The sequence below is a fragment of the Xiphophorus maculatus genome, chromosome 19 (assembly GCF_002775205.1).
Source record: "Xiphophorus maculatus strain JP 163 A chromosome 19, X_maculatus-5.0-male, whole genome shotgun sequence".
NCBI classification, from domain to species: Eukaryota; Metazoa; Chordata; class Actinopteri; order Cyprinodontiformes; family Poeciliidae; genus Xiphophorus; species Xiphophorus maculatus.
In genome coordinates this window covers 17,336,929-17,354,971 of record NC_036461.1, presented here as the reverse complement: position 1 = coordinate 17,354,971, position 18,043 = coordinate 17,336,929, and the positions used below count along the sequence as shown (strand labels likewise).

The 18,043-nt window shown below is 39.0% G+C and overlaps 1 protein-coding gene across 3 annotated transcripts in view; it reads left to right on the top strand.

Annotated features, from left to right (window-relative positions):
- Positions 1–3,210: 3,210 nt before the first annotated feature.
- LOC102236994 (single-stranded DNA-binding protein 3-like) overlaps positions 3,211–18,043 on the top strand; it is a 47,012-nt gene continuing 32,179 nt past the window's right edge. For 2 of the 3 annotated variants that reach the window (XM_023353364.1, XM_005798346.3), the window contains exons 1-3: positions 3,211–3,477; positions 15,192–15,264; positions 17,273–17,334. In XM_023353364.1, coding sequence (XP_023209132.1) covers positions 3,422–3,477; positions 15,192–15,264; positions 17,273–17,334 — 191 coding nt within the window. In that variant the 5' untranslated portion in view covers positions 3,211–3,421. The remainder of the gene's footprint in view (positions 3,478–15,191; positions 15,265–17,272; positions 17,335–18,043) is intronic. The other variant, XM_005798345.3, reaches the window with a different exon arrangement.

The following is an 18,043-nucleotide window of genomic DNA, read 5'->3' as shown; positions in this document are numbered from 1 at the left end:
GTCCTCCTTCAAAAAATGGCGCCGGCTCAGCTGGCTGCCTGCAGACACAGCTCCTGTCGTGTGCTGTAACTGCGAAATAATTTCCCTGCTGGGATGAATAAAGTAAAAATTACTATTTCAATTTTTACAGCACAAAACCCTTTTTTAACGGCGGTATGTATACTTTTACATGTACTCTTCAAAGGGGAGACATTACGTAAAATCTGCTTTTTTTTTACCTTTACGTCATGTCGTTCCCTGTTGCTTTGACAATTTCACGCAAGTTTGAGAAAGCTTCTAATCTCCACGGCAACCATTCAGCTGTGCAAAACGTCTGGGGAGACCAAGCGCCGCCTCTGCCGCCTCTTCGTAGCTGCCGTTTCCAAGCCATGTTTTTGCATTACAGAGCACCGCTCCAACGCAACGTCCTCACTCAGTTCCTTCACACTGGCCAGCAGCAATTAGCAAACAGCTGGTGGAAACCCACATCTGCTGAGTTCATTACACGAGCTATTTGTCAATGAAACGCTGATAAAAACGTTGTTAATGGATTAATAGAGCACCACTGTTGTGATGACTTCCTGAAGGTGGAGTGCTGGAAAGAGTAGGAGTTTTTAAAGAGACAGAGACTTTGACAATTTCAAAGTCTTAAATTGTGAATTAAAATTTATTTTAAGTCCTATTTGATATGTGCAGCATTTTTATAACAAATGAACATATTATAGTTACTTGATTGTTCTATAAGATGATACTATTGTGGCTGGAGAACACATACGAATGCCCTTTTAAAATGATATCTACCTTTTACTGTCTATGTTTATTAAGTCAATTAATTACTCAGATTTTAAAAAATAAAGGATGGGTGTGTTATCTTTGTGCTCAACATAAAATCCAAATAATTTTCTGTAACTTAGAAGATAAAACAAAAAACTTCAGCCAGCGACATTGTACAGCTGTTCCCCACTTTGGACTCAGTACAAATTAGAATATACATCGTGTTATAGTGGCGCATAGGAACTCGTAAAATCTTACTCTGTTTAAAGTATATCTGTTCCATAACTGAGGTCATCTGTGCACTTATTTGTTATATAAACAAGATTATTGGGAAAATGTCGATCCTTTACAAAATGATGCCCCTCGCTCCTTTTCTATCTCTTTTGTTCCTCTATTCTTTTATGAAAATGTCTGCTTGCGAGAGCAGGTGTTTGTACCCTCTTATAGTAGAAGGCTTTAGCGCATATGCAGAAATATATTCTGTCTTTCTCTCTCCCTCTTTTTCTCTTTCTTTCTCTCTCTCTCTCTCTTGCAGACAGAAATACATGTGCATGTCCAAGCACATATACACACAGGGCGTGCGTGCAGACAGACAGTCAGCTGTGCCCTTCCCACAGCAAGTAGCACAAAAACAGAGCGCTGCCTGTCCCTGCCTTACATATACACACACACACACACACACATATATATATATATATATATATATATATACACACACACGGACACACAAACTCTACAAAGAGCTCTCCACATACTCTTAAAGGGACATGACACACAATTAAACTTAGCCGTCAAGAGCCGGCACCACACCTGGACAACAACAAAGTGCACGAGTTACAGCCGCGCCGTCCCTTATATCTGTTAAATGTGACTATTTGTGTTTCTCTACTCAAACAGAAGAGCATGTTTGTACTCCAAAAAGTCGATTTAAATAGACTTATGTCACTTTTTTTCTTTCAAGTCTTGCATGTTCATAGTTTAGATTGAAAGCAAGATGTAAAAAAAAAAAAAAAAAAACACCTGGCACCTTTCAAAATCAACCTGTTAAGAGCTGGAATTGTGACACCAAAGTCTGTTACAGTGCAAACATTTATGTTTAAAGTTCAAATCAAGAAATGTTGGCAGGATTTAAATGTAAACCTGCAGAAAATGAAGCCATCTGAGCAGCTCATAATGATTGTGAGCAGTTTAATGAGGGGATTTTGGAGCTATATGAAACATATCTTCAAATTTTACATGCGATCTAATTGAATTGTAAATTACTTTCCACAGCATGCCCATTAGAGCCTTTTCCTTTCATTGTAGCTCTGATTCCCATTTGGGCTGACTTGACTCTCATTGAGAATGACCCCTGATCAAGCCAAAATAACTGACCTTCTGCTGTTAGTATGTGTTGAATCCACATGTGCACATTTCCTTACAACAGTAAAGCAATAAGCAATAAATTATTACTTTCCAATTCAGGTTTGAACTGTCCATCTGGTGGACACAAATTAATAATCAGTATGAAATGTAAAGTACAGGAAGCTTAGGGACCAGAGAGGGGAGCAAAAACAATCTAGTGAAAGCACACTAAAAACAGTTTTATCAAAATCTCAATCTTTTTGGGGGGCTCTGGGGGTTATGACCTAATATAAGCTGGGTTCATGTTTCTATGTAGCGAATAAATTAGTTGATTTCATCGATTGAAACTTGTGTTAATTAGCACCTGCAAATTCTTGTAGGCATTGACTTAAAAAATATTAAAATTCACCTAATGTTTGGCCTAAATAGTTAGAGTGATCCTGTAATCACTTGAGAGAGAAAGATAGAGAGAGAGTGATCAGAGTGAAGGAAATACATTTAAAGAAAAGAAACCAAATAAATAAATATTGATAATCGTTGCTTAATTTTCTTTTCTCTCTTAAATACATGTTTTTAAAAAAAAAAAAGTAGTACTTTCAAATGCAATAAAAATGTGCAATATAATCTGATCAGGAGGTCAGTGGTGCTGTTGTGGGTGGTGGGCCCCAAACTATATTCTGCCTTGGGCCTCGTTCAGCCTGGAGCTGGTTGGGTCTGTGAACATCAGGATTTAGCTTTGAGTTAATTTATTAGGTACATTGTAAATTGAAGATGGTTAATTATTGTTTAGGGTGCACAAATATGACCAAAGCCATCCATTATTTCCTGTTAGTAACATATATATAGTACATTCTACTGTTTAGAATAATTAAACATAATAGTAATAGTTAAATGCAACAGTGTGATGCTGTAGATGAAAAAAAAAGGAAAAGTTGCACGAAGGCCTGAAGAATAGAACTTGAACTTGAGCGAAGTCTGTACAAACTTGGACACTGTGCCTTTAAGAAGCCCCCACCGTCTCACAACAGGGGGGGCGTGAGCTGAATCCAGGAACAGCGATTGAAAAAAAAAAAAAAAAAAAAAAAAGCTCCACCACTGGACTGTTTCAAGTTCCCCTCTCCGGCTGAAACCCTGCCTGATTTGTGGGCAATGTTGGGGATGTAGAAAAAAAAAAGAAAAGGAAACCGGAGCAAAGAGAGCGTAAGGAAGGGAGAGATAGAGAGACAACACTAACTGGGTAGCTATGGAGATAGTAGGTTTTCCTGGTTGCTTTCTTTGACAGGTGTCGAGTGGGATAAAATAAAGTGTGAGAACAGCCTCCAAGATGTACGGCAAGGGTAAAGGAGCTGTGGTTCCCTCCGATAGCCAAGCGAGAGAAAAGTGAGTAAATTATCGCAGTGTCACAACAGCAAACCCCAGTAAAGAGAGAGGAGTGTGCTAGGTGGCTAAACTTGCTAACTGATGTCGAAGCAGTTCAGCAACTTCAGACTCATGCACAAGTTTGTTACTGTAACTTTTCTTTTGTTTCTTGCCAGTGAAGCCGTGCTGCGTGTGTTTTTGCCACTTCTCCTGTGTGTGTTGTTGCCTTTTCTTGCCTCTTCTTCTGTAGCATCCTCCAACTTGCAGGCATGTCTGCTAAGTTAGCCCCAGCAGCTAGCTGCAGCCAGTTTCACTCTTGTGTTTAATTGTTTTGTTGCTCATGTTCAACCCAAAGCGGCTGCTAAAGTTGCGCCACTTTTTTCCCCCCTCTTCTTTACACGCGTGTGTGCTTTAAATATCCAATAAGGAGCATGGAAGTGGGGGCGGGGGGGATCCCACTCGAGTTTCTTCCTTTCTCCTCAGCCCCCCCACCATGGGGGAACAATGCATTTGGATTTATTGTAGCTGCGCATTTGGCATTGTATCCGATTGCGTTTTTGCGTGTATGTTCGTGTCTGCTCTCGGTAAAAATAGGATACAGCTGTTTTGTGGGAGTGGGGGTGGGCAGCTTTGTCACACACCAGCCGTGTTCGTGGCTTGTTCGCGCAGGGGTCGCGAGTCTGCTGGTCGCTCGGCTGCGTTGGATGCACGCGTGTTTTCGGCGACTCTTCGTGCAAAAGCGGAGCGGCGCTTTGTAACTTTTGTACCCCGCTCCGTGCAGATCTTCCACCCCCCTGGCAGCGAAAGCGACCCACGCTGCTGCCCGGAATAGGCGCTGATCGGTGGGGTCTTTGCAAGGGAAGCTGCAGCCCCCTCTGAGTCTCTTTGTCTGCATGCCTCAGTCTCGCCCAGAAGACGCACGCAGCTCCCCTGCTCAACACTTCAACAAGACACATCGCTTCCAGATTGACCTTAAATATCAGTTCAATAGTCTCCCCGTGCATTAGCGGGCCAATCAGGGGCCACTGACCTGGGTGAGCCTCCCTTGATGTCATCCTATTTGGTTGGTGTTAAAACTTTGTTGGACTGAACTTTTTTTTAATGCAGTTGCAATCACACCGGGACAGAACCTGAGTTTAGATCAACAGGCACCTCTTTTGTTTTCTCAAAGCTCTTCCTCGTCTCTTTCTTCATCTGCTGCACCTCGGTCCTCATCCCTCACATTGCTGTTGAATTATTGAGACTGACCGAAGCAGCTGCTCTCAGCCTTGCGTCAAGAGTTGAGAGAGAGAGAGAAAGAGATGGAGGAGAAGAAGAGGAGGAAGATGTGGTGGGCAGACTCATCCATGTTTAAAGAGGGGGTTTTGTCGCGAGCCCCGGGCAAGGTGTCAGATGTACTGATGGTGCACACCAGGGAAATTTCACTCTCTGTGGAAGCGAATGCATTTGCGCGCCGATGTCTCCCATCCTAGAAGTTTTGAGGGAGAGAGGCGGGACGGGGAGGTCAAAGGGCACCGCGCTTTCCTCTGCTCTTTGCGTTAACTTTTAAACTCGGTCTGCTGCTTCGTTTGTCCTGCAGGAAGTGAATCTTTCTCCTTCTTTTTGCTCCTGGAGTGGCTCGTCTCCTCAAACTTCTCCTGCTTTTCAGTGAGCCAGCTCGCAAACTTTAATAATGCAGCAGGCCAGGTGCATGCACAAGCAGCCCCTTATACAACACACACACAGGCAAACACACACACGGGACAACCATGCACATCGACGCCACACATAAAATTTTCATCGAAGGTCTCATGAAGGATGGGAGGGCATCGGCAGCAATGATCCTCCCATCCCCAAACATGCGAATGGAGTCCTTAAACATCTCCTACTGCGGGTCAAACTCCTCTAAGGATGCACATGTTTCAAGCCTGCACAGAGCAGGGAGATGGTATCAATATTTGAAGACTTTGCTGGATCCTGCGAGCTTTTGCCAGACATTTCAAAACTCTTCCAAATGACTTTAAATCTAGTTGATTTTAAATCAACCAGTAAAGTTGCTTGAAGTGTGTGTGTGTGTGTGGGCCAGTGCTAGACTGACCTGCAAGTGGCAGTGACTTACACTCTACACCAGCGGTCAAAGAGAGCTTTGTGACCTACAAATTGCTGGAAACCTCAGAAAGTGGTCAGATTCCCCTGGCTACCGTGGTCAAGTGTTTTTGTTGCTCAGTGGAAGGGAAGTCTCCATCCTCCTGGCTTTATTGGGCATTTCTGGAGCTGCGGTTACGAACTATGACCTGTGTTTAATCAGGCGCATTAAAGTAGTTGCAGTGATGATTAGCTTGAATTATTTTGGGAAGTAAGGAATTCAAGACGGCTTCTGCGTCGTCTCTAAGGCGTAGTCCACATGTAGCTGGATGTCTCAGAAAACAAAAATAATTTTAATGCATTTATTCATTTAATATCTCTAAAAATAATTATGAATAAAAACTCTGACCAAAGTGGAGTTTTGAGAAAACTCCCTCTTTGTGCGAACATGGGAAAACAGAGATTTAGGGTCCCGTGCCTTACAGTTTGTGACAAATAATGCACGGATATATCAGCATGTTTGCTTTGACATGATTCCCAATCAACATCGTCTTGTATTTTATTGACTTTATGTTCTAATACACTATTTAAAAGTAGTTCAACCTATACATCTTTATATGTCTGTCCATACAAATGAACCTCCTGTCATCATGTTTAGTTCCTACTAGGAAGTCGTTTTTAGTTTTGAAGCTGTCTGATTGGCTGACATAGGTTTTAGCTTTGCGCTACACTGCCCCCTGTGGGTGTGGAATGTTTAAAACAACGTTCGGGTGCAGATTATGTGGATTCATGGGGATGAAAACTTTTCTGAAACTGATCATGCGTGTACATATTTATATGTTAAACGATGCGGCGGAGATATTTGTCTTAGCTACATGTGTACATTTCCTAAGTTTGAACTGCCTTGTTGCTCACATAGTGCTTTATAAATAAAACAACTTCTTCTTAAGTTTGCCTATTTGTATATTTCTTTTGTATCTTAGTGTGAAAGGGAAGCTTCTGACAGACAGTTCATAATGTTTATGTATATAAACATGGGCAGATTGAATCTATCAATACATGACACTAAAACCTACTAATGTTTAACCTGGACTGACCCATTTACAGCCAAACACTGTTGTCACAGTGTTGTTATGGGACTGTAGTTGTCCAGATAGAGCGGGAGTGTTGAAACGTTTTGTCACATGGGATCAAAATTGTCCAGTCAAAAGTACCTGCAGGCCAAAAATATATAATTTTTAAGAACTAACATCACCATATATATATATGTGTGTATATATATATATATATTTGTTTTTACCAAGTCAATGACAAATTAGTCAACGACAAAGAAAATTTGAAGGAAAACAGAAAGCTTGGAAAAGATAATTTTTTTTGTATTTTTATAAGTAGATTTTAATTTAAAAGTCATGGTTTTGTCCTAATGTTTAAATGTATTTATTCTTGAATTGTGGTCAGGGGGAACAAGGAAAAAAAAAAAAAATCAGTTCTTGTGCCACAAATAGCTGCTGGGCCATACTATGAACACCCTTGACCTGGAGTAATGTATGACACTGTTATTTTGAATCTCGTTAAAAATAAATGTTAAATCATAATTAGATTTGAAAGCTAGTAAATACAGAAGCAATGGTCAGTTTTGTGGTTGATTTTTGAACACTGATTTTTGTAGAACATTGACTCGTTATATATTAAGAAGAATAATCTTGACTTCTGACTTAGCCTCCTCAAGTCAGTGGTCAAATTATTTACACTGTTTTTGTCTTTTTGGTGTTTAAAACAAAAGCTCTATTATTCTGGAGTTTACATTTTAAGCAGTCCTTAGCTATTTATATTAGCGACTAGAACAAGTAGTGTGTCTAGACACACTAATGTAGATTCCTACTATAAAGCTGATATTTCCAAACATATCCAGCAAGTCTCATAACAGACTCTACTGGATGAAACGGAGCAACTTTGCTGTAATCCATTCAGCCACCCTATTATCTTCTAAAAGCCTCGCTCTCTCTTGGACCCTCAGTCAATAGTGGACATGCCTGGACATATATAGTGGAAATAACAGTCTCTGTTTTTACAACTTTTTGTTTCTCTGTGTTTTACTCTAAATTGTTGAACGTCCACAAAGAAGTGAGTTATTGTAAAAGCAAACTGGTTGCACTTGGGTGGGGCAAAAAAAAAAATAGATATGTTTTTTCCTGACCTTCCAATTACTGGTGAGGGCAGATCAAGCTAAAAGTTTACTAATTACAATGCCTTGCTGATTTTCCAATAAGAGGCACATATTTCATTTAGTTATCTCAAGGGATTTTTGCAGTGTGACCTTTTATAAACAAGTTTGATATTCATTACCTGCACAAGGTGGCATTGGAGAAATGTCCTCACTAGGACCAAACTGCTTGTGAGGGATGCTATTTTAGCTTTTTAACATCTTGATCAACAAATATCAGTTTCCATTTCCTCCAAACTGTTTTTTTCCCCAATACAAATTTAACTAGCGATTCATCGATAATCCACTGGTAATCAAAATGGGCCAATAAACTCGGATTGAAACATCTTATAATAATAATGAACATTTTATTGTTTTATTAGTTACATCAAAATTAAAATTCACGTTGTTCTCAGTCTGTTAACGCAAAGGTTGTTTCTTCATTTTCGACTTGATCCAAGAACACTCTCAGTATATATTCTTGATTAATGTTTACTTTTTGTTGGACTAAAATGAGAAAATCCCAATTTGGCAGGTCAGAACTAAGAGAAAACAAATAAAAGCCTAATCGGCACATTCCTAAAACATCTAAAATGTGAATCAGAACCAGAGTTGTGATCCGTTTTCATGAAAACTTCACTCTGTAAATGGACAGTTTAATAATCAGCTTTTTGAAAAGTCAACACAGATCTACAGTATCAGAGTTGTCAATTAAATCTGTTTTCTATAATTGTGTTCAATTTATAAATAAATTGGGTCATGCAAATGATTGTTTTAAGGTTAAACAAACCCTGGGATAATGATATTTAAACAACTGAAGGGGTGTGCTGTGGTGGCTCAGGGGTTAAGCACAACCCATATATGGGAGGCCTTAGTCCTCGATGTGGCCGTCGCAGGTTCGATTCCCGGCCTGGCGACCTTTGCCGCATGTCTTTCCCTTCTCTCATTACCCACTTTCCTGTCAATTAACTATCAAATAAAGGCCACTAGAGCCAACAAAACCTTAAAAAAACAACTGAAAACAAAACCCTCTTAAGTGGAAACTCTACTGCTTCTAGATGCAGGTCAGTTTTCTTGTTGTTAAATCTTTAAACGTATAATTTTGTTTTATCTTAAATTACTGAGGAACAGACTCTAATATTGGCCTGTTAGTTGAAAATGCCTGTGATTCTGCCTTGGGCTGAGATATCATCATGTAAGAATCATTGGCTCAGTGTTTGCCTATTCATATCTTCCGCAGACTACATTTGCATACTAACAACGTATTTGCATACTATTGGTAGTAAGTACAGGTCAGGTATGGGTCGTATCTGTTGTAGCACTTTGGAGCAGTGTTCATTTCTCCTCCCCTCTGGCAGAAATACGCAGCATTCATGACACAAAGATTCAACTGGAGTCTTATAGAACCTGCGTTCTGTTTTACTGCGACACATGTGAACAGTTATTTTGTATTTCCTTCATGCACGAATGTCATCTGGTGTTTCAGCAAAGATAATTTTTCAGAATCTTGGATTAAACGGGTGTAATTGTGATTAGTAGAGGCAGGTGAAAAAAATTGATTGACGTTGCTGTTCCTGTTAGCTTCAATGTTCCGAATTGACTCGCTGGTGCTGCAGATCGTTTTTTGCTAATGACTTTCTGTTGGTGCGATGAAAAACCTGAATGTCAAATACAAAAGCAGAGCGCTGAAGGTTCACAGTTTAACACTTGGTTATTGTACAGCATGCAAATACGGTCTTTATTAAAATATTGAGGAAGATGCCCTTCCTTGTTGGTATTAAGCCAGACTTCATCAAACATGTTGGAGCTCTCCACATCCTAACTTGAGTCATGGCAAGCTTTGGTGGAAAAGAAATCTCTTTCTCCATTATTAGTTTATAGCTCTACTTTTTACAACAGATGCCTACTGCTTTGCAAAAAGAATTGCAGTGTTCCGCATAAAATCCAACGTTTTTAGCAAATATTACAATTTTCAAATCTTGCTGCTGAAAGCTACCAGTTTCCACTGCTCGAGTTTTAGCTGTTCTTTCAGAACCACTTTGATCAGGGGTGTCAAACTCCAGTCCTCAAGCGCCGCTGTCCTGCAACTTTTAGATGTGCCTCTGCTGCACCACCTGAATAGAATAATTAGGTCATTAGCAAGGCTCTGGAGAACTGATCTACACAAGGAGGAGGTAATTAAGCCATTTCATTCCAGTGTTTTGTACCTGTTGCACATCTAAAAACTGCAGGACAGCGGCCCTCAAGGACTGGAGTTTGACACCTGTGACTTTGATGCTGATGATGATAATAATATGTGGTAGCCGGTACTTGTCTCTCCTGGTACCTGCTACTGGGAGAGGCAAAGCTTCACACTTTGTCTACTAAGTCGGACTTGTTTCTGGTTAGAGTTGTTCTTTGTCGCCGATTCTACTCATAACCTTTATCGACAAAATTTCTTGACTCAACCAAGTTGTTGAGAGGATCCATTTTTCTGACCTCAGGATCATCTTTTTGCAGATGATATGGTTCTTTTGGCTTCATCGGGTCGTGATCTCTAGCTTTTACTGGAGCGGTTTACAGCTGAGTGTGTGACCGGAATGAAAATCAATCCCTCCAAATGTAAAACCATCGTCCTGAGCCCAAAAAGGGTAGAGTGCCTTCTCAGTCGAGGAGAACTTAAATTCTTCCCAAATGGAAGAATTTTAAGTTTCTCAGGGTTCTGTTCACAGATTAGGGGAAAAATTGAGTGGTACGTTGATGGACCTGTGGACGCCACAACAGTGGTGTTGTTGAAATGGCTGGTTAGGATTCCTTTTGGACGCCTCACTGGTGAGGTGTTCTGTGGATGTCCCACTAGGAGGGAGACCCAGAGAAAGATTTGGGGCCCGCTGGAGGGGCTATGTTTCTAAAAATACTTAGTAAATTAAGAAGAAGTTTGTCCTTTTCATTTATGTCTTAATTAAAAAGGAAAACATATGTTAAAGGCAGAATAATATAAGTGTAATAATAAGAAGTGCAGAATCAAATTCCAGTTGTTATTGCAAGGTGGGCAATGCTCAATTGCATCTTTAGATGCAGTGTTTGGTAGGACAGACTAGTTCCGGTGCATTAAACCTTAGCTTTCCATTGTTATCTGTGCTCCGTTTGATGATCTTCTATGTAACTGATGTTGGTGACCAAGATTTAAAAGCTTAAGGTGAAAGGGGCAGTGTTGCAGAAAAGAGTGAAAACATGTTTGCTCTCAAGAAGCAAACTGATGAACACATTAAGGCAGTATTAGAGTTAATAACCTCTCTTATCGTCATGAAGATTATCAATGCGCTTTGCATTTGATTATATTGCAGCCATGTTTCAATTCAGCAGATAGAAAAGCAGAAGATGTCTTTTAAATAGCTGTAAATTGAGTCTCTATATCACGCAGTACAGAGGAAAATCTGAAGAGCTATCATTGTTTAAAAGCAAAGCGCACAACAGCCTGATTATCTCAGAAACCATGTTTCATTGATCAGCTCATTGACTGCTGATGGTGACGATGACACTGAGCTACTGTCCTTCTCATTAGGACCTTATTGGCCTGTCAGAGGAGTGTCTGCTGTGGGCACACAGGGCACTGTCATATCCACACTCCGGGTCGATTGATGGTCCATTAACAGCCTATTAAACATGACTAAGTGAAGGAGTTTGGAGTACAATGTTGAGCCAATGGGGGTTTCCCACTCTGCCTGATAAGATTGGTGGATTTCCATTTTTGAATTTTTTTGGGGGCTTTTCTAGCAGTGATTTATTTTACATATTTTTTTTAAATTGTCAGACCAGAGCTTCTTTATTTTTTAATTGGTGGGAATGCCTGTTTGGCTTGCTCCAATGAATCATTAAATTAAATATAGTTATTGCATGATTATCAGTTTTGCATTTATTGAAAGTTGGAAAACAATAAATTTCCTCATAATGTTTTTCACCAGCTGTCTGAGTTGACCTATGGAGATTATGTTGTTTGAAAAGTCTTTAAAGTAATGCCAATGCCCTGTCTGCTGCTGTGGTGTCTCATGGCATTTTAGAGCTACTTGACTGTAATCAGAATCACAATTTTACCCAATATGAGCAGTAATAAAAAGGCAAAGCTCTGATTGGGGCTATATTTGCCGCGATCTTTATAGCAATGCTATAAAAATGTGCTTGCCAATAACAGATTTGTTAAATTGGATTGGCTATCACTCTTTATACCCACATCTAGGTGACCTTGATGGTAAAGGGCAAGTAGAAGATTATGGACTAGAAAGTGGTTTAAATTCAATCCTCTTGGATTATGTGTGTTATTCAGGATTGATATCCTCATCCTACATGTAACAATAATGTTGCATTTTCATGTGTTCCTAATCACGTGCAGCTTTATGTTCCAGTTACTGTATTTGTTTGGGAATAGGAACATAGTTCACATCCGGTAGCTATAGCAACCTCTTGCAAATGTTTTCTAGTTTTAATTTAGTGTTGGGGAAATTATAATTTAATTTAAATACTTTTTTTCTGTAGGAGGGGAAAAAATAAGCAAGACGACAGACATGTCAGGCAGTTTTATACTTGTTTCTCTTCGGTGGATTATCAAGACATGAGTACAAGTCACCAGAATGCTTCCTTTCTCAAAAGAAATAAACATTAGCATACAGTAAGATATATTCTAACTGGCTATATTGTATCTTGCCAAGATCTTGTAAAAACTTATGATAAAACATTACTAGTGTGTATGATAGTGATAGCTAATATTAAAGGTTTTTCAGAGATGTAAAATTTTTCTAAACATGATAAAGGGGATTTTTGTTTTAGAACGTTATCTGAATTATTTCACTTCAGTCTAATAATACTCATCTATCCAGCTTATGTACTCCTTATGCCAGTAGAGGAAACCATCTTTGTGCTGCTGGTGATCTTTACTTAATCCCTTCAAACTCAAAGACTTAGGCTTCACCCTATATTAACTTTTGTCTGCTACAGTTAACGAAGTATTTGCATAAAAAAGAAATTAGGAAGGTGGTGTTATTTTTTCAGTGATTCAAAAGAGTTTGGGAAATATTTAGGACATTGTTAAATATTGGTTATCAACCACATAGGCAAAAATATTGTATATCGATATTGGCCCAAATGTTCAAATTGGTGCATTCCTAATTCACACCATTATAAGAATAGGTGGCAACAACTGCTTCTTTCGAAAAGCAATTGTTTTTTGAAACAAAAGATTGTTTTTTATTAAATCTGTACCTAGTACAGATGTTACACCAGAAAACTTCCAGTTGGGAAACCCACCTAATAAATCTGTCCAAACTAGGCAAAATTACCACATTTTGACAGTATCTCAATATTAGTAGGACATTTGAATCAGAAATGTAGAATATGAGCATATAGACTTTGTCTGAAACAGAAAAGCACTGAAACATTTATTGCTGCTTTCCAAGAGAAATTTCCAGCTACTGCAGTACTTTTAGGTGTCTCCTTAATGGGGTTTTAAAGAGGAATGCACCAAATAAATTAATTAACATTTGTATTGGTTGACGTTTTTAACATCGTCAACCAATGTTGACGTCAACCAGTTAACTGGGCTGTCGTTAACTAGCGTCATGTAGCCATATTTTTATGTGTGGAGTAATGTGCTCTGTTTTTTTCTTTCTTACAATGTCAGAAGGGTGGTGAAATATATAATAATATAAAAATATATTCTGCTAAACATCAATTATTAGCAATAAAAGCATAATTTACATCTGATGGAGATACTGACCTACATTTTCCTGGGTAAGGTGGTTCATTTGAGGGAACTGAATAAACAAATTAAGAAAAAGAAAATAAGACATTCCAACAAGTAAAGAATATTATTTAAAAATGACAAAGTTTTGTCATTTTTAAATAATAGCAGTAAGATGAGGTTTCTCATCTTATCGTTTTCTTATCATTGCTGTAATACTATTCTTATGTTTCTGGCTTTACAGGCATGACTTGTGAACAAATGTTTTTGTTAGCAAAAAGTACCAGAAGCTGTCAAAGACAATTTAGACCTAACTTGTGATTTATTGGTATATCAGAATAACATTCTGTGTTATCAGAGTTCCCATGCAGATTTGGAAATTTTTGAAAATAATTAACTTTTATAATTTTCGAGCTCTGGATACAATCTGGATACGGTTGTTTCAGTAGCTTTGATTTTACTATAATGAAAAAAATTCACACTCAAGTTTAAGAAAGGGCTATAGCACTACTTTTTTGCCTTCTAGATGAATTTAAATTCAGGTTGACCTGAACCTGTGGTTCATAAACACAACTGTTCAATTTCTGTCTTTATCTACTAGTCCTTACAAGTCTGAAAGTTGTAGATTTAAATGGGGAGCAAAAATGCAACCTGTTGAATGTGACAGGTAGCCAATCAGAAAGCGCCATGACGTAAGCACGGAGGGGAATCCCAAACAGCTGAAATCACTCAACCAAAGCCTGGCTTAGTGCATAGCAGCAAATAGAGTAACTCCACCCACCGTCTTTTATCCAACGCCTTTTCTTTTTGTTTCGTCTTTTATCGCTTAAAGTGAGTCCACAAACTATCACTACTGCTTCCACATCGTCATCCATGTTTGATTATTCTAAAATCACATATGGTATGTTGGAGGGGTTTTCCGGATTTTCTTGTGGAATCGGGATGTTCGTGAGTGGAATCGATTGTGGACTTTTATCGACTCTGTGCTCACAGAGGTTTGGAAAATCGGCCGACAATTCTTAAATCGTGCCTTGTGTGAACCAGACCTAAAACTCACAAGCTCTAATTCTCTCCTCCTCTCGACCACTGCTAATGCTTTGACTCTGGTTGCTATGGTGACGTTTGCATATCCCTTCAAAATAAGATACAGATGCACCACAAAAACGAACATTTTACTGTCGTGAAAATTTTAACTCGATAACGACAAATCAATGGGAGCCCTGAGGTTTTTCTCTGCAACCAGACGGTCCATCTGGGAGTGATGGGAGACAATGACACCCAAAGTGTTGCTTATGCACAGGATGCTTGGTCTCTACGTGGAGAAACAGTTTGAAGCTTCATTGCCTCATTAACGAGCCGATTATCATATCATGCAGAGCTTGGACTGTGGGAATCACCTACCGGGATAAATCCATTCTTCTGTCTCTTCTCTGGGCCTTTTCATCTTCACAAACAAACTTTACAAAGACATTTGATCTGTTTCTTACTCATTTTGCTGCTTGTGGGCTCAATGTTGGCGCTCAAGACTTAACCGAGAGAATCCGGTTAAAGGATTTTCAAAATAAAAGATCCTCCAGATTCAAATAATACATAAAACGGAAATATTTAAGTATTTATTGTGCGGCCCGGTACTAATTGGTCCACGAATCGGTACAGGTCCACGGTTGGGGACCACTGCTTTAAACCATTTTCTTCCGATTTCCAATTCTTGTTTCACACAACACTTAAATTTAGCATTTCTTTTTCTCTTTTCAGGTTAGCGTTATATGTGTACGAGTACCTGCTACATGTGGGAGCACAGAAGTCAGCACAGACCTTCCTGTCTGAGGTAAGATGGCATCTTCGACTCAAGCAAGCGCAGAACACATTTAGCTCCGACTGAACGTTCAAAGTCCTCTTGAATTGTTTTTCGTTGGAAATCACCTCTGCTTTAAGTTCAGCCAGGTCCTGTTGAAACATGTTACCTGCAAAGTGGGCCCAAGTGCTTCTGAAGGCAAAACGACTTTCTACATTCCTCAGTCTTAATGTAGATCTGAGCAAATACACACTCTTTCAAGTTTTAGCTTTTACACAGCAGGATAAACACTAGTAAGGACATAATTAAATGAACAGCATGTCAATATTTATTAAAAGCTCCAGACAGATGCTGGTAATTTATGGCTAAACTGAATAACGTTTTAACAACCAAAACGTACTGAACAGGTTGTGAAGTGGTAAGACGAGAGCAATTATCTCAGAAGACTTAAGTGTGGGAAAGACTAAAAAGGACATTTTGAACAATTTGGATTCCTAAGTGAAAAATGCATGGTGTAGTATGAAAGATTAGTCAAAAATTTTTTTTTAAATGTCGCAGATTATTGTTGCATCGATCCGTTTGAAGTCTTTAGTCTTTCTTTAACGGCTCTAGCTGCTTATCAGCATATCGGTTACAGAAAAAAATTCAATTGATTTGATATATCTAAGCTAAAAACATGTTTGTCTATAAGAAAATCAACAACCAGTGTTCTTTGGTGCACTTTGTTTATAGTTTAGAGGAAATTGTATAAAGGTAGGAACATATGTTTTGATGAATAAATAAGGATAACCTTGTGTCTGTTTGCTCTGCAGCACATTTCCCAGATTTTTTTTCTCACGTCGCCATGAAATAAAAACAGTTTGCTGAAATGAAACTGTACCTTTTCATAGACCGCTCAAAGAGAATTGTTATTGTTCAGTAAAACATGACCAGCATGTCAATATTTGTTAAAAGTTCATCTACACCTGCATATTTTCTCAGAAGTTTTTCACAACTTATTGTCTTTTTGAGGGAACATTTATAGAGTTGTACATAAATAAATAGCTGGTGGTGTTAATGAGCCGAGGCAACGTTATATAGGAAGAAAAATCAAACTCATGCACCTCAATGTGATTGACAGAAAATATGAAATAATGATGTTACTTCAAGTATGATGAGTGGTTCCTAATGTTGTTTTTTTTGTTGTTGTTTTTTTAACAGTATTTAGGAAATGTCTTTTATTCTTGATGTTTTTCAGATGCACCAATAAACCCTTTCCTGGCCAGTACAAATGTCTATTTTTTTTACATTTTTGTCATTATTCTAAGGGCTATAAATAAAGAAGAATAGTTGTTGTGCAGGTTATTTTCTAGAGTTTGAATTTTGAATCCTTACAGAAATCGAAGGAATTACAAGATTGCCCTAGTTATGTACCCGAACATGTTCCTAACCTTTTGTTTTTTATTAAACTCTAGAAAAAAAAAATTCTTACATTTAACTGACTTAACAACCTTTTGATCACCTGTCAGCGCCAATAAGGGGAAAAATAGGCAGAGTTTTAAAATATTTTTATGTCTTGAATTTTCTCCCTCTCAATGGTCCGATTTAAAAAAAAAAAAAAAAAAATTGTTAAAAGTCGGATTTATTATTTCTATCTCAGTAATGGTTTTTTTTTTGTTGTTTCTTTGCGGTGAGTTCAAGGGTCTAAACATGATTTCCTGGTGCAAGCTGCTATGTAATGCTTTAGTTTTACACCAGGTCCTGCTAGCTCTCCACCAATGAAATGTGAAAACCTAAAACAAAGCTGAAGTTCTTTAGAGAACTCCATATTTAGATGTTTGCATCAAAATACTTTCTCAAAGCATCTCTTCAGTCATCTGGGAGCGTTTGAGTCTGGATTCATGTGTTTAACGTGCTCAGAGCAAAACATTAAAGAATGAAAGATGCCTATCATGATGTCAGGAGCTGTTCTCAGTTTTACGCAGTGATTACACTTTCTTAATCCCTGGACCTACAAACCAGATGCTATCTCTCATGACTCTCCTCCTTGTTTTCTTCTCAGATTCGATGGGAGAAAAATATTACATTAGGGGAGCCACCCGGATTCCTTCATTCGTGGTGGTGGTGAGTATCCCTGTCACGTTTTCCACATGCAGCAGCTTACTCCTGCCTTCATGAAACAAGTGACTGAATAAGCAGCTTGCACATTTACACTTCATATGCCTTTTCCATGCCCATTTGTTTGCCCTGACCTCCTACAATGTCTTACTATATCAGTGAAACCTACAATTGGTGGATACTTTTGAGCCCCCCAAAAAAGATAATATTATGTAAATGCACAGAAAGTGAGATTCATGTCCTCGTCGATGATTTAAAAATGTCCTCCTAGAACTGAAAGTCCAGCCGAGCATCAGCCTTTTACTTGACCAAACTAAGTGAGGCCCTGACCCCCACCGCTCTCTCCTCCTTCTTGGCCCCTCCTCTCGCTCCCCAACCTTCGCCGCCGCTTCTGAAACAATAGATCCAGATGGTTGGGGAATGGACCCCCATCTTCGCTCCTCCTCCTTCCCCCTCTCCTCACCCTTTGTGTTGCCCCCCACCCTCTGCCTTTACCCCCTTTGTTCACACGGGTGAGGGCTTTTTAGCAGATTAACCCGTTGCATTCCAGCTTCCTTTGTGTCATCTCCCCACCTCCTCCTTGTCATTTCTCCCCCTCTGTCAGACTTGACCTGTTGGGTCAACACCTTAAGCCCCGATCAGCATTTTCACTGGATTTTACTTCACTGGTGCATTGTGGGATTCAGTGCAGTCAAACATTTCTTCATTTACCCGT